At 50.1% G+C, this 26,717-nt stretch overlaps 1 protein-coding gene across 1 annotated transcript in view; it reads left to right on the top strand.

Annotated features, from left to right (window-relative positions):
* LOC123992703 (alsin-like) overlaps positions 1–26,717 on the top strand; it is a 142,550-nt gene that overhangs the window by 37,234 nt on the left and 78,599 nt on the right. The window contains exons 14-16 of the mRNA XM_046294176.1: positions 494–656; positions 1,055–1,186; positions 3,931–4,059. Coding sequence (XP_046150132.1) covers positions 494–656; positions 1,055–1,186; positions 3,931–4,059 — 424 coding nt within the window. The remainder of the gene's footprint in view (positions 1–493; positions 657–1,054; positions 1,187–3,930; positions 4,060–26,717) is intronic.

Below are 26,717 nucleotides of genomic sequence, written 5' to 3'. Positions count from 1 at the left end.
GGTGATCGGGGGAACCGGCTGGTGATCGGAGGAACCGACTGGTGATCGGGGGAACCGGCTGGTGATCGGAGGAACTGATCTAGGGTTTGGGCCATTCCCCCCCCCAAAAAAAATGTCCAGGAAATTGCAGGTGCTTTGGTGGAAGAGTGGGTTAACATCTCACAGCAAGACCTGACAAATCTGGTGCAGTCCATGAGGAGGAGATGCACTGCAGTACTTAATGCAGCTGGTGGCCACACCAGATACTGACTGTTAATTTTGATTTTGACCCCCTCCCTTTGTTCAGGGACACATTATTCCATTTCTGTGGAATTTGTTCAGTTTATGTCTCTTGTTGAATATTGTTATGTTCATACAAATATTTACACATGTTAAGTTTGCTGAATATAAACTCGGTGAGAGGATGTTTATTTTTTATTTTTTTAGCTGAGTTTATATAGGCTTCATAGTACATTCACATTCCTGATACAACTCCCCTTGATGTCCTCTCCAGGGAGTGTTTTGGGAAGAAGTTTGAGGTTTTGCGTCAGCTGTCAGAGTCCAGTGAAGACAAGGTTCCTCTGTTGGACCTGTTGGTGTTGCTGTTCTACTCTCCTATGCAACACATCCACGAGTACGCCAGGCTGCTGCTCAAACTGGCCACCTGTTACGATGTGGTACGTACCTTCATCTATCAGGACTTCTAACAGGTTCTAAAGTCTTTGTGAAATGTTGTCACTATATCTTCTCTTTTCTTCTCTTCTCTTCTTTTCTCTTCTCTTCTCTTCTCTTCTCTTCTCTTCTCTTCTCTTCTCTTCTCTTCTCTTCTCTTCTCTTCTCTTCTCTTCTCTTCTCTTCTCTTCTCTTCTCTTCTCTTCTCTTCTCTTCTCTTCTCTTCTCTTCTCTTCTCTTCTCTTCTCTTCTCTTCTCTTCTCTTCTCTTCTCTTCTCTTCTCTTTTCTTCTCTTCTTTTCTCTTCTCTTCTCTTCTCTTCTCTTCTCTTCTCTTCTCAATCAATCAATCAATTAATCAATCAATCTATCACATGTAAAGCCTTTCTCTCCTGGTAATCTCAGAGTACAGTGGAATACCAGAGGCTGCAGGAGGGCTGCTCCAAGTACGAGGCACTGTCTCTCAGCCTGGGGAGGAAGAGGAAGGAGGCAGAGGCGACGAACCAATTCTGGAGGACATATTCTGGGAAAACTACTGTGAGTAGAGTGGTCCTGTTACTGATGTTACAGAACCATAGACATTTTGTTGTGGGTCCATTTTAAATATGAAAACATATTGAGCCATCTCCAGTACTGTAATGGAAGAGCACTGAACACCTTGATTTTCAAGGAGACTTGGGCGTATGATGACTATAGAACCGTAGACATGTTATTGGTGAACTATCACGAAATATTGAACGATTAAAAACATATATATATTATTTAACCTTTATTTAACTAGGCAAGTCAGTTAAGAACAGATTCTTATTTACAATGACGGCCTAGGAACAGTGGGTTAACTGCCTTGTTCAGGGGTAGAACGACAGATTTTTACCTTGTCAGCTCCTCTAACCACTAGGCTACCTGCCTCCTCTAACCACTAGGCTACCTGCCTCCTCTAACCACTAGGCTACCTGCCTCCTCTAACCACTAGGCTACCTGCCTCCTCTAACCACTAGGCTACCTGCCTCCTCTAACCACTAGGCTACCTGCCTCCTCTAACCACTAGGCTACCTGCCTCCTCTGCTACCTTATATAATGTTACTTACCCTACATTATTCATCTCATATGCATATGTATATACTGTACTCTATATCATCGACTGCATCCTTATGTAACACATGTATCACTAGCCACTTTAACTATGCCACTTTGTTTACTTTGTCTACACACTCATCTCATATGTATATACTGTACTCGATACCATCTACTGTATGCTGCTCTGTACCATCACTCATTCATATATCCTTATGTACATGTTCCTTATCCCCTTACACTGTGTATAAGACAGTAGTTTTGGAATTGTTAGTTAGATTACTTGTTGGTTATCACTGCATTGTCGGAACTAGAAGCACAAGCATTTCGCTACACTCGCATTAACATCTGCTAACCATGTGTATGTGACAAATAAAATTTGATTTGATTTGATTTGAACCGCTAGGCTACCCGCCTCCTCTAACCACTAGGCTACCCGCCTCCTCTAACCACTAGGCTACCTGCCTCCTCTAATCACTAGGCTACCTGCCTCTAACCACTAGGCTACCTGCCTCCTCTAATCACTAGGCTACCTGCCTCCTCTAACCACTAGGCTACCTGCCTCCTCTAATCACTAGGCTACCTGCCTCCTCTAACCACTAGGCTACCTGCCTCCTCTAGCCACTAGGCTACCTGCCTCCTCTAGCCACTAGGCTACCTGCCTCCTCTAGCCACTAGGCTACCTGCCTCCTCTAACCACTAGGCTACCTGCCTCCTCTAATCACTAGGCTACCTGCCTCCTCTAACCACTAGGCTACCTGCCTCCTCTAACCACTAGGCTACCTGCCTCCTCTAATCACTAGGCTACCTGCCTCCTCTAATCACTAGGCTACCTGCCTCCTCTAATCACTAGGCTACCTGCCTCTAACCACTAGGCTACCTGCCTCCTCTAATCACTAGGCTACCTGCCTCCTCTAACCACTAGGCTACCTGCCTCCTCTAATCACTAGGCTACCTGCCTCCTCTAATCACTAGGCCACCTGCCTCCTCTAACCACTAGGCTACCTGCCTCCTCTAACCACTAGGCTACCTGCCTCCTCTAACCACTAGGCTACCTGCCTCCTCTAACCACTAGGCTACCTGCCTCCTCTAACCACTAGGCTACCTGCCTCCTCTAACCACTAGGCTACCTGCCTCCTCTAACCACTAGGCTACCTGCCGCCCCAACGATCTCTAGCACCAGTCATCCTGTCTGTAGATCTCACTAGTTATCCTGTCTGTAGATCACTAGTTATCCTGTCCTCTAACCACTAGGCTTATCCTGCCTCTCTAGATCCACTAGGCTATCCTGTCCTCTAACCACTAGTTATCCTGTCTAGATCTAACCACTAGTTATCCTGTCTGTAACCACTAGGCTATCCTGTCTAGATCTCACTAGTTATCCTGTCTGTAATCCACTAGGCTATCCTGTCTGCCCCAGATCTCTAGCACCAGTCATCCTGTCTGTAGATCTCACTAGTTATCCTGTCTGTAGATCCCACTAGTTATCCTGTCTGTAGATCTCACTAGTTATCCTGTCTGTAGATCTCACTAGTTATCCTGTCTGTAGATCTCACTAGTTATCCTGTCTAGATCTCACTAGTTATCCTGTCTGTAGATCCCACTAGTTATCCTGTCTAGATCTCACTAGTTATCCTGTCTGTAGATCCCACTAGTTATCCTGTCTGTAGATCTCACTAGTTATCCTGTCTGTAGATCTCACTAGTTATCCTGTCTAGATCCCACTAGTTATCCTGTCTGTAGATCTCACTAGTTATCCTGTCTAGATCTCACTAGTTATCCTGTCTAGATCTCACTAGTTATCCTGTCTGTAGATCTCACTAGTTATCCTGTCTGTAGATCTCACTAGTTATCCTGTCTGTAGATCCCACTAGTTATCCTGTCTAGATCTCACTAGTTATCCTGTCTATAGATCTCACTAGTTATCCTGTCTGTAGATCTCACTAGTTATCCTGTCTATAGATCTCACTAGTTATCCTGTCTGTAAATCTCACCAGTTATCCTGTCTAGATCTCACTAGTTATCCTGTCTGTAGATCCCACTATTTATCCTGTCTATGGATCTAATACCGTTAGCCTGGTCTCAGATGTGTTTATACTGTGTTAGGTCAACTCTGCTAGTCTGCAGGATTTCCTTCAGAAGCCCCAGGCTGCTGTGTAGAGAATAAGTTACTCTCTAAATACAGTAGTACTCTGCTCTGCTTCCAGGATGTCCTCCGTAATCCCCAGCGCAGGCTGGTGTATGAGAGTAGCAACAAGAGCCTGACCCTCCAGAACGCCGGGAGGTTCTCTGTTAACTGGTTCATCCTGTTCAACGACGCTCTGATTCATGCACAGGTAAGAGTCTATGGGAACCATCATCTCTAAACAGTTGGCACACATCAACATCGATAAGGCTAGTGAAGGGCTGGGTAGCACACGTTTATCTCAACTCTGAATCAGGCATTTAAGGCCTTAGCAGACTAATCTGTTACAATTATCACGTCACACTGTGCGATGTTACCACATTTAAAATATTGATATCAACCTTGCCAGATTGTACGATTTGCTTCAGTTTCGTCGTCGCATTCTACGATTGGCTTGCGAGGCTACGTCAGTTGACGTAGGCTACATCGACTGCAGCTGTTTGATCTGAGCTGCTACATCGACTGTAGAGGTTTGATCTGAGCCGCTACATCGACTGTAGAGGTTTGATCTGACCTGCTACATCGACTGTAGAGGTTTGATCTGAGCTGCTACATCGACTGTAGAGGTTTGATCTGAGGGTGTCTAAAGAGGGAATTGAGTTCGGAAAAAACTGAAGGTATGCATCTTAGAAATAGTTTTCACGTAGAAAATGTTGATGTCTGTACTCCCCAAAGATAACATGGTCGCTATGGTAAAACATTTATTTTGATTGAGGATTTTGTGCATTTATCAAAGTCCAATCATTTAGCCTGATTTTAGATGTCATGTAATCAAGATTTATAAGGAAAATATATATATATTTTTGCAAAGCATGTGTACGTTTAAATCAAACTATTAATATTAATCCGACTATTCACAATAGTCGTATTGTTGTGTGCATACTCAAGGACGGCCGTGTTCCTATTGGTTAGTCACCGGGATCGGCTCATAAGACCAGCCACGCTACACGATAAAGGCTAAAACATTCTGACACTGCTAGAACTTTGCTGGAGCCTAAGACCTTGTCTCTCTGAATCAGCAGACCTAGACCCTGTCTCTCTGAATCAGCAGACCTAGACCCTGTCTCTCTGAATCAGCAGACCTAGACCCTGTCTCTCTGAATCAGCAGACCTAGACCCTGTCTCACTGATTCAGCAGACCTAGACCCTGTCTCACTGAATCAGCAGACCTAGACCCTGTCTCACTGAATCAGCAGACCTAGACCCTGTCTCACTGAATCAGCAGACCTAGACCCTGTCTCTCTGAATCAGCAGACCTAGACCCTGTCTCTCTGAATCAGCAGACCTAGACCCTGTCTCTCTGAATCAGCAGACCTAGACCCTGTCACACTGAACCAGCAGACCTAGACCCTGTCTCACTGAACCAGCAGACCTAGACCCTGTCTCACTGAACCAGCAGACCTAGACCCTGTCTCATTGAACCAGCAGACCTAGACCCTGTCTCACTGAATCAGTAGACCTAGACCCTGTCTCTCTGAATCAGCAGACCTAGACCCTGTCTCACTGAATCAGCAGACCTAGACCCTGTCTCACTGAATCAGTAGACCTAGACCCTGTCTCTCTGAATCAGCAGACCTAGACCCCGTCTCTCTGAATCAGCAGACATAGACCCTGTCTCACTGAATCAGTAGACCTAGACCCTGTCTCACTGAATCAGCAGACATAGACCCTGTTACACTGAACTGGGGATTATTGTCTGGGACTGTAAAATCGTGGCATAAGATTGCTATAATCACACAGGCTGCAAAGGCCTTTACTAAACAGCTATTGAAACCCCAATTAAAGAGTTGGTAAGGAACTATTGAAACCAATTAAAGAGTTGGTAAGGAACTATTGAAACCAATGAAAGAGTTGGTAAGGAACTATTGAAACCAATGAAAGAGTTGGTAAGGAACTATTGAAACCAATGAAAGAGTTGGTAAGGAACTATTGAAACCAATGAAAGAGTTGGTAAGGAACTATTGAAACCAGTGAAAGAGTTGGTAAGATTTGATTCTATAAGGTTGATATAGTGTCTTTATTCCATCAGGGTACCATCCCCTCTAAGAGCTTTGTAAGTATACAATGTCTGCTGTTGTCTTGGGATTGAACCTGTCCTCTCCTGGTATTGTATCTCCTGGGTTCTTATGGCTTGGCTTGAGAAAGCTTGTCATACATTTTCCATGCTACTGAAGGGGCTGTCCTTGGCTGCCTGTATGTCTGTTTTGGGTGTGATTGTGGAACAACGGCCTGGGTTAGGAGATTTGCACCAGGCTTTGTCCTCCTGTTGTATTTACACAGCACAGAGCCTTATCAGCAGTGATTTACAGTACAACTTACCCTGTTGTAACCTGGCTATAACATTGCAACACTGTCCTTTGAGAAGGTCCTTTTCAATGAACACTGCTGTCCTTTATTCTGGTTTGTTGACAGTTGATGAACTGCCTATGTTGGAGCTGCTATAGGCTACTGCTCTCTCTGTTGGAGCTGCTATAGGCTACTGCTCTCTGTTGGAGCTGCTATAGGCTACTGCTCTCTGTTGGAGCTGCTATAGGCTACTGCTCTCTGTTGGAGCTGCTATAGGCTACTGCTCTCTCTGTTGGAGCTGCTATAGGCTACTCTCTGTTGGAGCTGCTATAGGCTACTGCTCTCTGTTGGAGCTGCTATAGGCTACTGCTCTCTGTTGGAGCTGCTATAGGCTACTGCTCTCTGTTGGAGCTGCTATAGGCTACTGCTCTGTTGGAGCTGCTATAGGCTACTGCTCTCTGTTGAGCTGCTATAGGCTACTGCTCTCTGTTGGAGCTGCTATAGGCTACTGCTCTCTGTTGGAGCTGCTATAGGCTACTGCTCTCTGTTGGAGCTGCTATAGGCTACTGCTCTCTGTTGGAGCTGCTATAGGCTACTGCTCTCTGTTGGAGCTGCTATAGGCTACTGCTCTCTCTGTTGGAGCTGCTATAGGCTACTGCTCTCTGTTGGAGCTGCTATAGGCTACTGCTCTCTCTGTTGGTTGGAGCTGCTATAGGCTACTGCTCTCTGTTGGAGCTGCTATAGGCTACTGCTCTCTGTTGGAGCTGCTATAGGCTACTGCTCTCTGGCTTGCTCTCTGTTGGAGCTGCTATAGGCTACTGCTCTCTGTTGGAGCTGCTATAGGCTACTGCTCTCTCTGTTGGAGCTGCTATAGGCTACTGCTCTCTGTTGGAGCTGCTATAGGCTACTGCTCTCTGTTGGAGCTGCTATAGGCTACTGCTCTCTGTTGGAGCTGCTATAGGCTACTGCTCTCTGTTGGAGCTGCTATAGGCTACTGCTCTCTCTGTTGGAGCTGCTATAGGCTACTGCTCTCTGTTGGAGCTGCTATAGGCTACTGCTCTCTCTGTTGGAGCTGCTATAGGCTACTGCTCTCTGTTGGAGCTGCTTGGACTGCTCTCTAGCTGCTAGGCTACTGCTCTCTCTGTTGGAGCTGCTATAGGCTACTGCTCTCTCTGTTGGAGCTGCTATAGGCTACTGCTCTCTCTGTTGGAGCTGCTATAGGCTACTGCTCTCTGTTGGAGCTGCTATAGGCTACTGCTCTGTTGAGCTGCTATAGGCTACTGCTCTCTCTGTTGGAGCTGCTATAGGCTACTGCTCTCTCTGTTGGAGCTGCTATAGGCTACTGCTCTCTGTTGGAGCTGCTATAGGCTACTGCTCTCTGTTGGAGCTGCTATAGGCTACTGCTCTCTGTTGGAGCTGCTATAGGCTACTCTCTCTGTTGGAGCTGCTATAGGCTACTGCTCTCTGTTGGAGCTGTTGGAGCTGCTATAGGCTACTGCTCTCTCTGTTGGAGCTGCTATAGGCTACTGCTCTCTCTGTTGGAGCTGCTATAGGCTACTGCTCTCTGTTGGAGCTGCTATAGGCTACTGCTCTCTGTTGGAGCTGCTATAGGCTACTGCTCTCTGTTGGAGCTGCTATAGGCTACTGCTCTCTCTTGGAGCTGCTATAGGCTACTGCTCTCTGTTGGAGCTGCTATAGGCTACTGCTCTCTCTGTTGGAGCTGCTATAGGCTGCTCTCTGTTGGAGCTGCTATAGGCTACTGCTGTTGGAGCTGCTATAGGCTACTGCTCTCTCTGTTGGAGCTGCTATAGGCTACTGCTCTCTGTTGGAGCTGCTATAGGCTACTGCTCTCTGTTGGAGCTGCTATAGGCTACTGCTCTCTGTTGGAGCTGCTATAGGCTACTGCTCTCTCTGTTGGAGCTGCTATAGGCTACTGCTCTCTGTTGGAGCTGCTATAGGCTACTGCTCTCTGTTGGACTGCTATAGGCTACTGCTCTCTGTTGGAGCTGCTATAGGCTACTGCTCTCTGTTGGAGCTGCTATAGGCTACTGCTCTCTGTTGGAGCTGCTATAGGCTACTGCTCTCTGTTGGAGCTGCTATAGGCTACTGCTCTCTCTGTTGGAGCTGCTATAGGCTACTGCTCTCTCTGTTGGAGCTGCTATAGGCTACTGCTCTCTGTTGGAGCTGCTATAGGCTACTGCTCTCTGTTGGAGCTGCTATAGGCTACTGCTCTCTGTTGGAGCTGCTATAGGCTACTGCTCTCTGTTGGAGCTGCTATAGGCTACTGCTCTCTGTTGGAGCTGCTATAGGCTACTGCTCTCTCTGTTGGAGCTGCTATAGGCTACTGCTCTCTGTTGGAGCTGCTATAGGCTACTGCTCTCTGTTGGAGCTGCTATAGGCTACTGCTCTCTGTTGGAGCTGCTATAGTTGCTCTAGGCTCTGAGCTGCTATAGGCTACTGCTCTCTGTTGGAGCTGCTATAGGCTACTGCTCTCTCTGTTGGAGCTGCTATAGGCTACTGCTCTCTGTTGGAGCTGCTATAGGCTACTGCTCTCTCTGTTGGAGCTGCTATAGGCTACTGCTCTCTGTTGGAGCTGCTATAGGCTACTGCTCTCTCTGTTGGAGCTGCTATAGGCTACTGCTCTCTGTTGGAGCTGCTATAGGCTACTGCTCTCTGTTGGAGCTGCTATAGGCTACTGCTCTCTGTTGGAGCTGCTATAGGCTGCTCTCTGTTGGAGCTGCTAGGCTACTGCTCTCTCTGTTGGAGCTGCTATAGGCTACTGCTCTCTGTTGGAGCTGCTATAGGCTACTGTTGGAGCTGCTATAGGCTACTGCTCTCTCTGTTGGAGCTGCTATAGGCTACTGCTCTCTGTTGGAGCTGCTATAGGCTACTGGCTCTCTGTTGGAGCTGCTATAGGCTACTGCTGTTGGAGCTGCTATAGGCTACTGCTCTCTGTTGGAGCTGCTAGCTCTCTGTTGGAGCTGCTATAGGCTACTCTCTCTGTTGGAGCTGCTATAGGCTACTGCTCTCTCTGTTGGAGCTGCTATAGGCTGCTATAGGCTACTGCTCTCTCTGTTGGAGCTGCTATAGGCTACTGCTCTCTGTTGGAGCTGCTATAGGCTACTGCTCTCTGTTGGAGCTGCTATAGGCTACTGCTCTCTGTTGGAGCTGCTATAGGCTACTGCTCTCTGTTGGAGCTGCTATAGGCTACTGCTCTCTGTTGGAGCTGCTATAGGCTACTGCTCTCTGTTGGAGCTGCTATGGCTAGCTCTCTATCTCTCTGTTGGAGCTGCTATAGGCTACTGCTCTCTCTGTTGGAGCTGCTATAGGCTACTGCTCTCTCTGTTGGAGCTGCTATAGGCTACTGCTCTCTGTTGGAGCTGCTATAGGCTACTGCTCTCTGTTGGAGCTGCTATAGGCTACTGCTCTCTGTTGGAGCTGCTATAGGCTACTGCTCTCTCTGTTGGAGCTGCTATAGGCTACTGCTCTCTGTTGGAGCTGCTATAGGCTACTGCTCTCTGTTGGAGCTGCTATAGGCTACTGCTCTCTGTTGGAGCTGCTATAGGCTACTGCTCTCTGTTGGAGCTGCTATAGGCTACTGCTCTCTCTGTTGGAGCTGCTATAGGCTACTGCTCTCTGTTGGAGCTGCTATAGGCTACTGCTCTCTGTTGGAGCTGCTATAGGCTACTGCTCTCTGTTGGAGCTGCTATAGGCTACTGCTCTCTCTGTTGGAGCTGCTATAGGCTACTGGTTGGAGCTGCTATAGGCTACTGCTCTCTGTTGGAGCTGCTATAGGCTACTGCTCTCTGTTGGAGCTGCTATAGGCTACTGCTCTCTGTTGGAGCTGCTATAGGCTACTGCTCTCTCTGTTGGAGCTGCTATAGGCTACTGCTCTCTGTTGGAGCTGCTATAGGCTACTGCTGGCTACTGCTCTCTGTTGGAGCTGCTATAGGCTACTGCTCTCTAGCTGCTATAGGCTACTGCTCTCTGTTGGAGCTGCTATAGGCTACTGCTCTCTCTGTTGGAGCTGCTATAGGCTACTGCTCTCTGTTGGAGCTGCTATAGGCTACTGCTCTCTGTTGGAGCTGCTATAGGCTACTGCTCTCTGTTGGAGCTGCTATAGGCTACTGCTCTCTCTGTTGGAGCTGCTATAGGCTACTGCTCTCTGTTGGAGCTGCTATAGGCTACTGCTCTCTGTTGGAGCTGCTATAGGCTACTGCTCTCTGTTGGAGCTGCTATAGGCTACTGCTCTCTGTTGGAGCTGCTATAGGCTACTGCTCTCTGTTGGAGCTGCTATAGGCTACTGCTCTCTCTGTGCTGGAGCTGCTCTACTGCTGTTGGAGCTGCTATAGGCTACTGCTCTCTGTTGGAGCTGCTATAGGCTACTGCTCTCTGTTGGAGCTGCTATAGGCTACTGCTCTCTGTTGGAGCTGCTATAGGCTACTGCTCTCTGTTGGAGCTGCTATAGGCTACTGCTCTCTCTGTTGGAGCTGCTATAGGCTACTGCTCTGTTGGAGCTGCTATAGGCTACTGCTCTCTGTTGGAGCTGCTATAGGCTACTGCTCTCTGTTGGAGCTGCTATAGGCTACTGCTCTCTGTTGGAGCTGCTATAGGCTACTGCTCTCTCTGTTGGAGCTGCTATAGGCTACTGCTCTCTCTGTTGGAGCTGCTATAGGCTACTGCTCTCTGTTGGAGCTGCTATAGGCTACTGCTCTCTGTTGGAGCTGCTATAGGCTACTGCTCTGCTCTCTGTTGGAGCTGCTATAGGCTACTGCTCTCTGTTGGAGCTGCTATAGGCTACTGCTCTCTGTTGGAGCTGCTATAGGCTACTGCTGTTGGAGCTGCTATAGGCTACTGCTCTCTGTTGGAGCTGCTATAGGCTACTGCTCTCTCTGTTGGAGCTGCTATAGGCTACTGCTCTCTGTTGGAGCTGCTATAGGCTACTGCTCTCTGTTGGAGCTGCTATAGGCTACTGCTCTCTGTTGGAGCTGCTATAGGCTACTGCTCTCTGTTGGAGCTGCTATAGGCTACTGCTCTCTGTTGGAGCTGCTATAGGCTACTGCTCTCTCTGTTGGAGCTGCTATAGGCTACTGCTCTCTGTTGGAGCTGCTATAGGCTACTGCTCTCTGTTGGAGCTGCTATAGGCTACTGCTCTCTCTGTTGGAGCTGCTATAGGCTACTGCTCTCTGTTGGAGCTGCTATAGGCTACTGCTCTCTGTTGGAGCTATAGCTATAGGCTACTGCTCTCTGTTGGAGCTGCTATAGGCTACTGCTCTCTGTTGGAGCTGCTATAGGCTACTGCTCTCTCTGTTGGAGCTGCTATAGGCTACTGCTCTCTCTGTTGGAGCTATAGGCTACTGCTCTCTGTTGGAGCTGCTATAGGCTACTGCTCTCTGTTGGAGCTGCTATAGGCTACTGCTCTCTCTGTTGGAGCTGCTATAGGCTACTGCTCTCTGTTGGCGCTGCTATAGGCTACTGCTCTCTGTTGGAGCTGCTATAGGCTACTGCTCTCTGTTGGAGCTGCTATAGGCTACTGCTCTCTGTTGGCTGCTATAGGCTACTGCTCTCTGTTGGAGCTAGGCTACTGCTCTCTGTTGGAGCTGCTATAGGCTGCTCTCTGTTGGAGCTGCTATAGGCTACTGCTCTCTGTTGGAGCTGCTATAGGCTACTGCTCTCTGTTGGAGCTGCTATAGGCTACTGCTCTCTCTGTTGGAGCTGCTATAGGCTACTGCTCTCTCTGTTGGAGCTGCTATAGGCTACTGCTCTCTGTTGGAGCTGCTATAGGCTACTGCTCTCTGTTGGAGCTGCTATAGGCTACTGCTCTCTCTGTTGGAGCTGCTATAGGCTACTGCTCTCTGTTGGAGCTGCTATAGGCTACTGCTCTCTCTGTTGGAGCTGCTATAGGCTACTGCTCTCTCTGTTGGAGCTGCTATAGGCTACTGCTCTCTGTTGGAGCTGCTATAGGCTACTGCTCTCTGTTGGAGCTGCTATAGGCTACTGCTCTCTGTTGGAGCTGCTATAGGCTACTGCTCTCTGTTGGAGCTGCTATAGGCTAGCTGCTATAGGCTACTGCTCTCTGTTGGAGCTGCTATAGGCTACTGCTCTCTGTTGGAGCTGCTATAGGCTACTGCTCTCTGTTGGAGCTGCTATAGGCTACTGCTCTCTGTTGGAGCTGCTATAGGCTACTGCTCTCTGTTGGAGCTGCTATAGGCTACTGCTCTCTGTTGGAGCTGCTATAGGCTACTGCTCTCTGTTGGAGCTGCTATAGGCTACTGCTCTCTGTTGGAGCTGCTATAGGCTACTGCTCTCTGTTGGAGCTGCTATAGGCTACTGCTCTCTGTTGGAGCTGCTATAGGCTACTGCTCTCTCTGTTGGAGCTGCTATAGGCTACTGCTCTCTGTTGGAGCTGCTATAGGCTACTGCTCTCTGTTGGAGCTGCTATAGGCTACTGCTCTCTGTTGGAGCTGCTATAGGCTACTGCTCTCTGTTGGAGCTGCTATAGGCTACTGCTCTCTGTTGGAGCTGCTATAGGCTACTGCTCTCTGTTGGAGCTGCTATAGGCTACTGCTCTCTCTCTGTTGGAGCTGCTATAGGCTACTGCTCTCTGTTGGAGCTGCTATGTTGCTCTCTCTGTTGGAGCTGCTATAGGCTACTGCTCTCTGTTGGAGCTGCTATAGGCTACTGCTCTCTCTGTTGGAGCTGCTATAGGCTACTGCTCTCTGTTGGAGCTGCTATAGGCTACTGCTCTCTGTTGGAGCTGCTATAGGCTACTGCTCTCTCTGTTGGAGCTGCTATAGGCTACTGCTCTCTGTTGGAGCTGCTATAGGCTACTGCTCTCTGTTGGAGCTGCTATAGGCTACTGCTCTCTGTTGGAGCTGCTATAGGCTACTGCTCTCTCTGTTGGAGCTGCTATAGGCTACTGCTCTCTGTTGGAGCTGCTATAGGCTACTGCTCTCTCTGTTGGAGCTGCTATAGGCTACTGCTCTCTGTTGGAGCTGCTATAGGCTACTGCTCTCTGTTGGAGCTGCTATAGGCTACTGCTCTCTCTGTTGGAGCTGCTATAGGCTACTGCTCTCTGTTGGAGCTGCTATAGGCTACTGCTCTCTCTGTTGGAGCTGCTATAGGCTACTGCTCTCTGTTGGAGCTGCTATAGGCTACTGCTCTCTGTTGGAGCTGCTATAGGCTACTGCTCTCTGTTGGAGCTGCTATAGGCTACTGCTCTCTGTTGGAGCTGCTATAGGCTACTGCTCTCTCTTGGAGCTGCTTGGCTAGCTCTCTGTTGGAGCTGCTATAGGCTACTGCTCTCTCTGTTGGAGCTGCTATAGGCTACTGCTCTCTGTTGGAGCTGCTATAGGCTACTGCTCTCTGTTGGAGCTGCTATAGGCTACTGCTCTCTGTTGGAGCTGCTATAGGCTACTGCTCTCTGTTGGAGCTGCTATAGGCTACTGCTCTCTGTTGGAGCTGCTATAGGCTACTGCTCTCTCTGTTGGAGCTGCTATAGGCTACTGCTCTCTCTGTTGGAGCTGCTATAGGCTACTGCTCTCTGTTGGAGCTGCTATAGGCTACTGCTCTCTGTTGGAGCTGCTATAGGCTACTGCTCTCTGTTGGAGCTGCTATAGGCTACTGCTCTCTGTTGGAGCTGCTATAGGCTACTGCTCTCTGTTGGAGCTGCTATAGGCTACTGCTCTCTCTGTTGGCTGCTATAGGCTACTGCTCTCTGTTGGAGCTGCTATAGGCTACTGCTCTCTGTTGGAGCTGCTATAGGCTACTGCTCTCTCTGTTGGAGCTGCTATAGGCTACTGCTCTCTGTTGGAGCTGCTATAGGCTACTGCTCTCTGTTGGAGCTGCTATAGGCTACTGCTCTCTGTTGGAGCTGCTATAGGCTACTGCTCTGCTCTGTTGGAGCTGCTATAGGCTACTGCTCTCTCTGTTGGAGCTGCTATAGGCTACTGCTCTCTGTTGGAGCTGCTATAGGCTACTGCTCTCTGTTGGAGCTGCTATAGGCTACTGCTCTCTCTGTTAGGAGCTGCTATAGGCTAGCTGCTCTGTTGGAGCTGCTATAGCTACTGCTCTCTCTGTTGGAGCTGCTATAGGCTACTGCTCTCTCTGTTGGAGCTGCTATAGGCTACTGCTCTCTGTTGGAGCTGCTATAGGCTACTGCTCTCTGTTGGAGCTGCTATAGGCTACTGCTCTCTGTTGGAGCTGCTATAGGCTACTGCTCTCTCTTGTTGGAGCTGCTATAGGCTACTGCTCTCTGTTGGAGCTGCTATAGGCTACTGCTCTCTCTGTTGGAGCTGCTATAGGCTACTGCTCTCTCTGTTGGAGCTGCTATAGGCTACTGCTCTCTGTTGGAGCTGCTATAGGCTACTCTCTGTTGGAGCTGCTCTACTGCTTCTCTGTTGGAGCTGCTATAGGCTACTGCTCTCTGTTGGAGCTGCTATAGGCTACTGCTCTCTGTTGGAGCTGCTATAGGCTACTGCTCTCTGTTGGAGCTGCTATAGGCTACTGCTCTCTCTGTTGGAGCTGCTATAGGCTACTGCTCTCTGTTGGAGCTGCTATAGGCTACTGCTCTCTGTTGGAGCTGCTATAGGCTACTGCTCTCTGTTGGAGCTGCTATAGGCTACTGCTCTCTCTGTTGGAGCTGCTATAGGCTACTGCTCTCTCTGTTGGAGCTGCTATAGGCTACTGCTCTCTGTTGGAGCTGCTATAGGCTACTGCTCTCTCTGTTGGAGCTGCTATAGGCTACTGCTCTCTGTTGGAGCTGCTATAGGCTACTGCTCTCTGTTGGAGCTGCTATAGGCTACTGCTCTCTGTTGGAGCTGCTATAGGCTACTGCTCTCTGTTGGAGCTGCTATAGGCTACTGCTCTCTGTTGGAGCTGCTATAGGCTACTGCTCTCTCTGTTGGAGCTGCTATAGGCTACTGCTCTCTGTTGGAGCTGCTATAGGCTACTGCTCTCTGTTGGCTGCTATAGGCTACTGCTCTCTGTTGGAGCTGCTATAGGCTACTGCTCTCTCTGTTGGAGCTGCTATAGGCTACTGCTCTCTGTTGGAGCTGCTATAGGCTACTGCTCTCTGTTGGAGCTGCTATAGGCTACTGCTCTCTGTTGGAGCTGCTATAGGCTACTGCTCTCTGTTGGAGCTGCTATAGGCTACTGCTCTCTATAGGCTGTTGGAGCTGCTATAGGCTACTGCTCTCTGTTGGAGCTGCTAGCTGCTCTCTGTTGGAGCTGCTATAGGCTACTGCTCTCTGTTGGAGCTGCTATAGGCTACTGCTCTCTCTGTTGGAGCTGCTATAGGCTACTGCTCTCTGTTGGAGCTGCTATAGGCTACTGCTCTCTGTTGGAGCTGCTATAGGCTACTGCTCTCTGTTGGAGCTGCTATAGGCTACTGCTCTCTGTTGGAGCTGCTATAGGCTACTGCTCTCTCTGTTGGAGCTGCTATAGGCTACTGCTCTCTGTTGGAGCTGCTATAGGCTACTGCTCTCTGTTGGAGCTGCTATAGGCTACTGCTCTCTGTTGGAGCTGCTATAGGCTAGCTCTCTCTGTTGCTGCTATAGGCTACTGCTCTCTGTTGGAGCTGCTATAGGCTACTGCTCTCTGTTGGAGCTGCTATAGGCTACTGCTGTTGGAGCTGCTATAGGCTACTGCTATAGGCTCTCTGTTGGAGCTGCTATAGGCTACTGCTCTCTGTTGGAGCTGCTATAGGCTACTGCTCTCTGTTGGAGCTGCTATAGGCTACTGCTCTCTGTTGGAGCTGCTATAGGCTACTGCTCTCTGTTGGAGCTGCTATAGGCTACTGCTCTCTGTTGGAGCTGCTATAGGCTAGCTGCTATAGGCTACTGCTCTCTGTTGGAGCTGCTATAGGCTACTGCTCTCTCTGTTGGAGCTGCTATAGGCTACTGCTCTCTGTTGGAGCTGCTATAGGCTACTGCTCTCTGTTGGAGCTGCTATAGGCTACTGGCTACTGCTCTCTCTGTTGGAGCTGCTATAGGCTACTGCTCTCTGTTGGAGCTGCTATAGGCTACTGCTCTCTGTTGGAGCTGCTATAGGCTACTGCTCTCTGTTGGAGCTGCTATAGGCTACTGCTCTCTGTTGGAGCTGCTATAGGCTACTGCTCTCTCTGTTGACTGCTCTCTCTGTTGGAGCTGCTATAGGCTACTGCTCTCTGTTGGAGCTGCTATAGGCTACTGCTCTCTGTTGGAGCTGCTATAGGCTACTGCTCTCTGTTGGAGCTGCTATAGGCTACTGCTCTCTGTTGGAGCTGCTATAGGCTACTGCTCTCTCTCTGTTGGAGCTGCTATAGGCTACTGCTCTCTGTTGGAGCTGCTATAGGCTACTGCTCTCTGTTGGAGCTGCTATAGGCTACTGCTCTCTCTGTTGGAGCTGCTATAGGCTACTGCTCTCTGTTGGAGCTGCTATAGGCTACTGCTCTCTGTTGGAGCTGCTATAGGCTACTGCTCTCTGTTGGAGCTGCTATAGGCTACTGCTCTCTGTTGGAGCTGCTATAGGCTACTGCTCTCTCTGTTGGAGCTGCTATAGGCTACTGCTCTCTGTTGGAGCTGCTATAGGCTACTGCTCTCTCTGTTGGAGCTGCTATAGGCTACTGCTCTCTCTGTTGGAGCTGCTATAGGCTACTGCTCTCTCTGTTGGAGCTGCTATAGGCTACTGCTCTCTGTTGGAGCTGCTATAGGCTACTGCTCTCTCTGTTGGAGCTGCTATAGGCTACTGCTCTCTGTTGGAGCTGCTATAGGCTACTGCTCTCTGTTGGAGCTGCTATAGGCTACTGCTCTCTCTGTTGGAGCTGCTATAGGCTACTGCTCTCTGTTGGAGCTGCTATAGGCTACTGCTCTCTGTTGGAGCTGCTATAGGCTACTGCTCTCTGTTGGAGCTGCTATAGGCTACTGCTCTCTCTGTTGGCTAGCTCTCTGTTGGAGCTGCTATAGGCTACTGCTCTCTGTTGGAGCTGCTATAGGCTACTGCTCTCTGTTGGAGCTGCTATAGGCTACTGCTCTCTGTTGGAGCTGCTATAGGCTACTGCTCTCTGTTGGAGCTGCTATAGGCTACTGCTCTCTCTGTTGGAGCTGCTATAGGCTACTGCTCTCTCTGTTGGAGCTGCTATAGGCTACTGCTCTCTGTTGGAGCTGCTATAGGCTACTGCTCTCTCTGTTGGAGCTGCTATAGGCTACTGCTCTCTGTTGGAGCTGCTATAGGCTACTGCTCTCTGTTGGAGCTGCTATAGGCTACTGCTCTCTGTTGGAGCTGCTATAGGCTACTGCTCTCTGTTGGAGCTGCTATAGGCTACTGCTCTCTGTTGGAGCTGCTATAGGCTACTGCTCTCTGTTGGAGCTGCTATAGGCTACTGCTCTCTGTTGGAGCTGCTATAGGCTACTGCTCTCTCTGTTGGAGCTGCTATAGGCTACTGCTCTCTGTTGGAGCTGCTATAGGCTACTGCTCTCTGTTGGAGCTGCTATAGGCTACTGCTCTCTCTGTTGGAGCTGCTATAGGCTACTGCTCTCTGTTGGAGCTGCTATAGGCTACTGCTCTCTGTTGGAGCTGCTATAGGCTACTGCTCTCTGTTGGAGCTGCTATAGGCTACTGCTCTCTCTGTTGGAGCTGCTATAGGCTACTGCTCTCTGTTGGAGCTGCTATAGGCTACTGCTCTCTGTTGGAGCTGCTATAGGCTACTGCTCTCTGTTGGAGCTGCTATAGGCTACTGCTCTCTGTTGGAGCTGCTATAGGCTACTGCTCTCTCTGTTGGAGCTGCTATAGGCTACTGCTCTCTCTGTTGGAGCTGCTATAGGCTACTGCTCTCTGTTGGAGCTGCTATAGGCTACTGCTCTCTGTTGGAGCTGCTATAGGCTACTGCTCTCTGTTGGAGCTGCTATAGGCTACTGCTCTCTCTGTTGGAGCTGCTATAGGCTACTGCTCTCTGTTGGAGCTGCTATAGGCTACTGCTCTCTCTGTTGGAGCTGCTATAGGCTACTGCTCTCTGTTGGAGCTGCTATAGGCTACTGCTCTCTGTTGGAGCTGCTATAGGCTACTGCTCTCTGTTGGAGCTGCTATAGGCTACTGCTCTCTCTGTTGGAGCTGCTATAGGCTACTGCTCTCTGTTGGAGCTGCTATAGGCTACTGCTCTCTGTTGGAGCTGCTATAGGCTACTGCTCTCTGTTGGAGCTGCTATAGGCTACTGCTCTCTCTGTTGGAGCTGCTATAGGCTACTGCTCTCTGTTGGAGCTGCTATAGGCTACTGCTCTCTGTTGGAGCTGCTATAGGCTACTGCTCTCTGTTGGAGCTGCTATAGGCTACTGCTCTCTCTGTTGGAGCTGCTATAGGCTACTGCTCTCTGTTGGAGCTGCTATAGGCTACTGCTCTCTGTTGGAGCTGCTATAGGCTACTGCTCTCTGTTGGAGCTGCTATAGGCTACTGCTCTCTGTTGTTGAGCTGCTATAGGCTACTGCTCTCTGTTGGAGCTGCTATAGGCTACTGCTCTCTGTTGGAGCTGCTATAGGCTACTGCTCTCTGTTGGAGCTGCTATAGGCTACTGCTCTCTGTTGTTAGGCTAGCTGCTAGCTAGGCTACTGCTCTCTGTTGGAGCTGCTATAGGCTACTGCTCTCTGTTGGAGCTGCTATAGGCTACTGCTCTCTGTTGGAGCTGCTATAGGCTACTGCTCTCTGTTGGAGCTGCTATAGGCTACTGCTCTCTGTTGGAGCTGCTATAGGCTTGGAGCTGTTGGAGCTGCTATAGGCTACTGCTCTCTGTTGGAGCTGCTATAGGCTACTGCTCTCTGTTGGAGCTGCTATAGGCTACTGCTCTCTCTGTTGGAGCTGCTATAGGCTACTGCTCTCTGTTGGAGCTGCTATAGGCTACTGCTCTCTGTTGGAGCTGCTATAGGCTACTGCTCTCTCTGTTGGAGCTGCTATAGGCTACTGCTCTCTGTTGGAGCTGCTATAGGCTACTGCTCTCTGTTGGAGCTGCTATAGGCTACTGCTCTCTGTTGGAGCTGCTATAGGCTACTGCTCTCTGTTGGAGCTGCTATAGGCTACTGCTCTCTGTTGGAGCTGCTATAGGCTACTGCTCTCTGTTGGAGCTGCTATAGGCTACTGCTCTCTCTGTTGGAGCTGCTATAGGCTACTGCTCTCTGTTGGAGCTGCTATAGGCTACTGCTCTCTGTTGGAGCTGCTATAGGCTACTGTTCTCTGTTGGAGCTGCTATAGGCTACTGCTCTCTGTTGGAGCTGCTATAGGCTACTGCTCTCTGTTGGAGCTGCTATAGGCTACTGCTCTCTGTTGGAGCTGCTATAGGCTACTGCTCTCTCTGTTGGAGCTGCTATAGGCTACTGCTCTCTGTTGGAGCTGCTATAGGCTACTGCTCTCTGTTGGAGCTGCTATAGGCTACTGCTCTCTGTTGGAGCTGCTATAGGCTACTGCTCTCTGTTGGAGCTGCTATAGGCTACTGCTCTCTGTTGGAGCTGCTATAGGCTACTGCTCTCTGCTGGCTACTGGTTGGAGCTGCTATAGGCTACTGCTCTCTGTTGGAGCTGCTATAGGCTACTGCTCTCTCTGTTGGAGCTGCTATAGGCTACTGCTCTCTGTTGGAGCTGCTATAGGCTACTGCTCTCTCTGTTGGAGCTACTGCTCTCTGTTGGATAGGCTACTGCTCTCTCTGTTGGAGCTGCTATAGGCTACTGCTCTCTGTTGGAGCTGCTATAGGCTACTGCTCTCTCTGTTGGAGCTGCTATAGGCTACTGCTCTCTCTGTTGGCTAGCTGTTGGAGCTATAGGCTACTGCTCTCTCTGTTGGAGCTGCTGCTCTCTGTTGGAGCTAGGCTACTGCTCTCTGTTGGAGCTGCTATAGGCTACTGCTCTCTCTGTTGGAGCTGCTATAGGCTAGGCTGCTCTCTGTTGGAGCTGCTATAGGCTACTGCTCTCTGTTGGAGCTGCTATAGGCTACTGCTCTCTGTTGGAGCTGCTATAGGCTACTGCTCTCTCTGTTGGAGCTGCTATAGGCTACTGCTCTCTGTTGGAGCTGCTATAGGCTACTGCTCTCTGTTGGAGCTGCTATAGGCTACTGCTCTCTGTTGGAGCTGCTATAGGCTACTGCTCTCTGTTGGAGCTGCTATAGGCTACTGCTCTCTCTGTTGGAGCTGCTATAGGCTACTGCTCTCTGTTGGAGCTGCTATAGGCTACTGCTCTCTGTTGGAGCTGCTATAGGCTACTGCTCTCTCTGTTGGAGCTGCTATAGGCTACTGCTCTCTGTTGGAGCTGCTATAGGCTACTGCTCTCTGTTGGAGCTGCTATAGGCTACTGCTCTCTCTGTTGGAGCTGCTATAGGCTACTGCTCTCTGTTGGAGCTGCTATAGGCTACTGCTCTCTGTTGGAGCTGCTATAGGCTACTGCTCTCTGTTGGAGCTGCTATAGGCTACTGCTCTCTGTTGGAGCTGCTATAGGCTACTGCTCTCTGTTGGAGCTGCTATAGGCTACTGCTCTCTGTTGGAGCTGCTATAGGCTACTGCTCTCTGTTGGAGCTGCTATAGGCTACTGCTCTCTGTTGGAGCTGCTATAGGCTACTGCTCTCTGTTGGAGCTGCTATAGGCTACTGCTCTCTGTTGGAGCTGCTATAGGCTACTGCTCTCTCTGTTGGAGCTGCTATAGGCTACTGCTCTCTGTTGGAGCTGCTATAGGCTACTGCTCTCTGTTGGAGCTGCTATAGGCTACTGCTCTCTGTTGGAGCTGCTATAGGCTACTGCTCTCTGTTGGAGCTGCTATTGGGCTACTGCTCTCTCTGTTGGAGCTGCTATAGGCTACTGCTCTCTCTGTTGGAGCTGCTATAGGCTACTGCTCTCTGTTGGAGCTGCTATAGGCTACTGCTCTCTCTGTTGAGCTGCTATAGGCTACTGCTCTCTCTGTTGGAGCTGCTATAGGCTACTGCTCTCTCTGTTGGAGCTGCTATAGGCTACTGCTCTCTGTTGGAGCTGCTAGGCTACTGCTCTCTGTTGGAGCTGCTATAGGCTACTGCTCTCTGTTGGCTGCTATAGGCTACTGCTAGCTGCTATAGGCTACTGCTCTCTGTTGGAGCTGCTATAGGCTACTGCTCTCTGTTGGAGCTGCTATAGGCTACTGCTCTCTGTTGGAGCTGCTATAGGCTACTGCTCTCTGTTGGAGCTGCTATAGGCTACTGCTCTCTGTTGGAGCTGCTATAGGCTACTGCTCTCTGTTGGAGCTGCTATAGGCTACTGCTCTCTCTGTTGGAGCTGCTATAGGCTACTGCTCTCTGTTGGAGCTGCTATAGGCTACTGCTCTCTCTGTTGGAGCTGCTATAGGCTACTGCTCTCTGTTGGAGCTATAGGCTACTGCTCTCTGTTGGAGCTGCTATAGGCTGCTCTTGGAGCTGCTATAGGCTGTTGGAGCTGCTATAGGCTACTGCTCTCTGTTGGAGCTGCTATAGGCTACTGCTCTCTGTTGGAGCTGCTATAGGCTACTGCTCTCTCTGTTGGAGCTGCTATAGGCTACTGCTCTCTGTTGGAGCTGCTATAGGCTACTGCTCTCTCTGTTGGAGCTGCTATAGGCTACTGCTCTCTCTGTTGGAGCTGCTATAGGCTACTGCTCTCTGTTGGAGCTGCTATAGGCTACTGCTCTCTGCTGTTGGAGCTGCTACTAGGCTACTGCTCTCTGTTGTTGGAGCTGCTATAGGCTACTGCTCTCTGTTGGAGCTGCTATAGGCTACTGCTCTGTTGGAGCTGCTATAGGCTACTGCTCTCTCTGTTGGAGCTGCTATAGGCTACTGCTCTCTCTGTTGGAGCTGCTATAGGCTACTGCTCTCTGTTGGAGCTGCTATAGGCTACTGCTCTCTGTTGGAGCTGCTATAGGCTACTGCTCTCTGTTGGAGCTGCTATAGGCTACTGCTCTCTGTTGGAGCTATAGGCTACTGCTAGTTGCTACTATGCTCTCTCTGTTGGAGCTGCTATAGGCTACTGCTCTCTGTTGGAGCTGCTATAGGCTACTGCTCTCTGTTGGAGCTGCTATAGGCTACTGCTCTGTTGGAGCTGCTATAGGCTACTGCTCTTGTTGGAGCTGCTATAGGCTACTGCTCTCTCTGTTGGAGCTGCTATAGGCTACTGCTCTCTGTTGGAGCTGCTATAGGCTACTGCTCTCTGTTGGAGCTGCTATAGGCTACTGCTCTCTGTTGGAGCTGCTATAGGCTACTGCTCTCTGTTGGAGCTGCTATAGGCTACTGCTCTCTCTGTTGGAGCTGCTATAGGCTACTGCTCTCTGTTGGAGCTGCTATAGGCTACTGCTCTCTCTGCTTGGCTACTGCTGCTGTTGGAGCTGCTATGGCTACTGCTCTGTTGGAGCTGCTATAGGCTACTGCTCTCTGTTGGAGCTGCTATAGGCTACTGCTCTCTGTTGGAGCTGCTATAGGCTACTGCTCTCTGTTGGAGCTGCTATAGGCTACTGCTCTCTGTTGGAGCTGCTATAGGCTACTGCTCTCTGTTGGAGCTGCTATAGGCTACTGCTCTCTGTTGGAGCTGCTATAGGCTACTGCTCTCTGTTGGAGCTGCTATGGCTACTGCTCTCTCTGTTGGAGCTGCTATAGGCTACTGCTCTCTGTTGGAGCTGCTATAGGCTACTGCTCTCTGTTGGAGCTGCTATAGGCTACTGCTCTCTGTTGGAGCTGCTATAGGCTACTGCTCTCTGTTGGAGCTGCTATAGGCTACTGCTCTCTGTTGGAGCTGCTATAGGCTACTGCTCTCTGTTGGAGCTGCTATAGGCTACTGCTCTCTCTGTTGGAGCTGCTATAGGCTACTGCTCTCTGTTGGAGCTGCTATAGGCTACTGCTCTCTCTGTTGGAGCTGCTATAGGCTACTGCTCTCTGTTGGAGCTGCTATAGGCTACTGCTCTCTCTGTTGGAGCTGCTATAGGCTACTGCTCTCTGTTGGAGCTGCTATAGGCTACTGCTACTGCTCTCTCTGTTGGAGCTGCTATAGGCTACTGCTCTCTGTTGGAGCTGCTATAGGCTACTGCTCTCTCTGTTGGAGCTGCTATAGGCTACTGCTCTCTCTGTTGGAGCTGCTATAGGCTACTGCTCTCTGTTGGAGCTGCTTGGCTACTGCTCTCTGTTGGAGCTGCTATAGGCTACTGCTCTCTGTTGGAGCTGCTATAGGCTACTGCTCTCTGTTGGAGCTGCTATAGGCTACTGCTCTCTGTTGGAGCTGCTATAGGCTACTGCTCTCTCTGTTGGAGCTGCTATAGGCTACTGCTCTCTGTTGGAGCTGCTATAGGCTACTGCTCTCTCTGTTGGAGCTGCTATAGGCTACTCTCTCTGTTGGAGCTGCTATAGGCTACTGCTCTCTGTTGGAGCTGCTATAGGCTACTGTTTGGAGCTGCTATAGGCTACTGCTCTCTGTTGAGCTGCTATAGGCTACTGCTCTCTGTTGGAGCTGCTATAGGCTACTGCTCTCTGTTGGAGCTGCTATAGGCTACTGCTCTCTGTTGGAGCTGCTATAGGCTACTGCTCTCTGTTGGAGCTGCTATAGGCTACTGCTCTCTGTTGGAGCTGCTATAGGCTACTGCTCTCTGTTGGAGCTGCTATAGGCTACTGCTCTCTGTTGGAGCTGCTATAGGCTACTGCTCTCTGTTGGAGCTGCTATAGGCTACTGCTCTCTCTGTTGGAGCTGCTATAGGCTACTGCTCTCTCTGTTGGAGCTCTATAGGCTACTGTTGGGAGCTGCTATAGGCTACTGCTCTCTGTTGGAGCTGCTATAGGCTACTGCTCTCTGTTGGAGCTGCTATAGGCTACTGCTCTCTGTTGGAGCTGCTATAGGCTACTGCTCTCTGTTGGAGCTGCTATAGGCTACTGCTCTCTGTTGGAGCTGCTATAGGCTACTGCTCTCTCTGTTGGAGCTGCTATAGGCTACTGCTCTCTGTTGGAGCTGCTATAGGCTACTGCTCTCTGTTGGAGCTGCTATAGGCTACTGCTCTCTGTTGGAGCTGCTATAGGCTACTGCTCTCTCTGTTGGAGCTGCTATAGGCTACTGCTGTTGGAGCTGCTATAGGCTACTGCTCTCTCTGTTGGAGCTGCTATAGGCTACTGCTCTCTGTTGGAGCTGCTATAGGCTACTGCTCTCTGTTGGAGCTGCTATAGGCTACTGCTCTCTGTTGGAGCTGCTATAGGCTACTGCTCTCTGTTGGAGCTGCTATAGGCTACTGCTCTCTGTTGGAGCTGCTATAGGCTACTGCTCTCTGTTGGAGCTGCTATAGGCTACTGCTCTCTCTGTTGGAGGGCTACTGCTCTCTGTTGGAGCTGCTATAGGCTGCTCTCTGTTGGAGCTGCTATACTGCTCTCTCTGTTGGAGCTGCTATAGGCTACTGCTCTCTGTTGGAGCTGCTATAGGCTACTGCTCTCTCTGTTAGGCTACTGCTCTCTGTTGGAGCTATAGGCTACTGCTCTCTCTGTTGGAGCTGCTATAGGCTACTGCTCTCTGTTGGAGCTGCTATAGGCTACTGCTCTCTGTTGGAGCTGCTATAGGCTACTGCTCTCTGTTGGAGCTGCTATAGGCTACTGCTCTCTGTTGGAGCTGCTATAGGCTACTGCTCTCTGTTGGAGCTGCTATAGGCTACTGCTCTCTGTTGGAGCTGCTATAGGCTACTGCTCTCTCTGTTGGAGCTGCTATAGGCTACTGCTCTCTCTGTTGGAGCTGCTATAGGCTATAGGAGCTGCTATAGGCTCTGCTCTCTGTTGGAGCTGCTATAGGCTACTGCTCTCTGTTGTTATAGGCTACTGCTCTCTATTGGAGCTGCTATAGGCTACTGCTCTCTGTTGGAGCTGCTATAGGCTACTGCTAGCTGCTATAGGCTACTGCTCTCTGTTGGAGCTGCTATAGGCTACTGCTCTCTGTTGGAGCTGCTATAGGCTACTGCTCTCTCTGTTGGAGCTGCTATAGGCTACTGCTCTCTCTGTTGGAGCTGCTATAGGCTACTGCTCTCTGTTGGAGCTGCTATAGGCTACTGCTCTCTCTGTTGGAGCTGCTATAGGCTACTGCTCTCTCTGTTGGAGCTGCTATAGGCTACTGCTCTCTGTTGGAGCTGCTATAGGCTACTGCTCTCTGTTGGAGCTGCTATAGGCTACTGCTCTCTGTTGGAGCTGCTATAGGCTACTGCTCTCTCTGTTGGAGCTGCTATAGGCTACTGCTCTCTGTTGGAGCTGCTATAGGCTACTGCTCTCTCTGTTGGAGCTGCTATAGGCTACTGCTCTCTGTTGGAGCTGCTAGGCTACTGCTCTCTGTTGGAGCTGCTATAGGCTACTGCTCTCTGTTGGAGCTGCTATAGGCTACTGCTCTCTGTTGGAGCTGCTATAGGCTACTGCTCTCTGTTGGAGCTGCTATAGGCTACTGCTCTCTGTTGGAGCTGCTATAGGCTACTGCTCTCTGTTGGAGCTGCTATAGGCTACTGCTCTCTCTGTTGGAGCTGCTATAGGCTACTGCTCTCTGTTGGAGCTGCTATAGGCTACTGCTCTCTGTTGGAGCTGCTATAGGCTACTGCTCTCTGTTGGAGCTGCTATAGGCTACTGCTCTCTGTTGGAGCTGTTGGTTGGAGCTGCTATAGGCTACTGCTCTCTCTGTTGGAGCTGCTATGCTCTCTCTGTTGGAGCTGCTATAGGCTACTGCTCTCTGTTGGAGCTGCTATAGGCTACTGCTCTCTGTTGGAGCTGCTATAGGCTACTGCTCTCTCTGTTGGAGCTGCTATAGGCTACTGCTCTCTGTTGGAGCTGCTATAGGCTACTGCTCTCTGTTGGAGCTGCTATGGCTACTGCTCTCTGTTGGAGCTGCTATAGGCTACTGCTCTCTCTGTTGGAGCTGCTATAGGCTACTGCTCTCTGTTGGAGCTGCTATAGGCTACTGCTCTCTCTGTTGGAGCTGCTATAGGCTACTGCTCTCTCTGTTGGAGCTGCTATAGGCTACTGCTCTCTGTTGGAGCTGCTATAGGCTACTGCTCTCTCTGTTGGAGCTGCTATAGGCTACTGCTCTCTGTTGGAGCTGCTATAGGCTACTGCTCTCTGTTGGAGCTGCTATAGGCTACTGCTCTCTGTTGGAGCTGCTATAGGCTACTGCTCTGTTGGAGCTGCTATAGGCTACTGCTCTCTGTTGGAGCTGCTATAGGCTACTGCTCTCTGTTGGAGCTGCTATAGGCTACTGCTCTCTGTTGGAGCTGCTATAGGCTACTGCTCTCTGTTGGAGCTGCTATAGGCTACTGCTCTCTGTTGGAGCTGCTATAGGCTACTGCTCTCTGTTGGAGCTGCTATAGGCTACTGCTCTCTGTTGGAGCTGGCTACTGCTCTCTGTTGGAGCTGCTACTGCTCTCTGTTGGAGCTGCTATAGGCTACTGCTGCTCTCTGTTGGAGCTGCTATAGGCTACTGCTCTCTGTTGGAGCTGCTATAGGCTACTGCTCTCTGTTGGAGCTGCTATAGGCTACTGCTCTCTGTTGGAGCTGCTATAGGCTACTGCTCTCTCTTGGAGCTGCTATAGG

The sequence above is a fragment of the Oncorhynchus gorbuscha genome, linkage group LG01, assembly GCF_021184085.1.
Source record: "Oncorhynchus gorbuscha isolate QuinsamMale2020 ecotype Even-year linkage group LG01, OgorEven_v1.0, whole genome shotgun sequence".
In the NCBI taxonomy this organism is placed as follows: Eukaryota; Metazoa; Chordata; class Actinopteri; order Salmoniformes; family Salmonidae; genus Oncorhynchus; species Oncorhynchus gorbuscha.
Note: the sequence above shows the minus strand (reverse complement) of the source record. Positions and strands in the feature narration are given on the sequence as shown.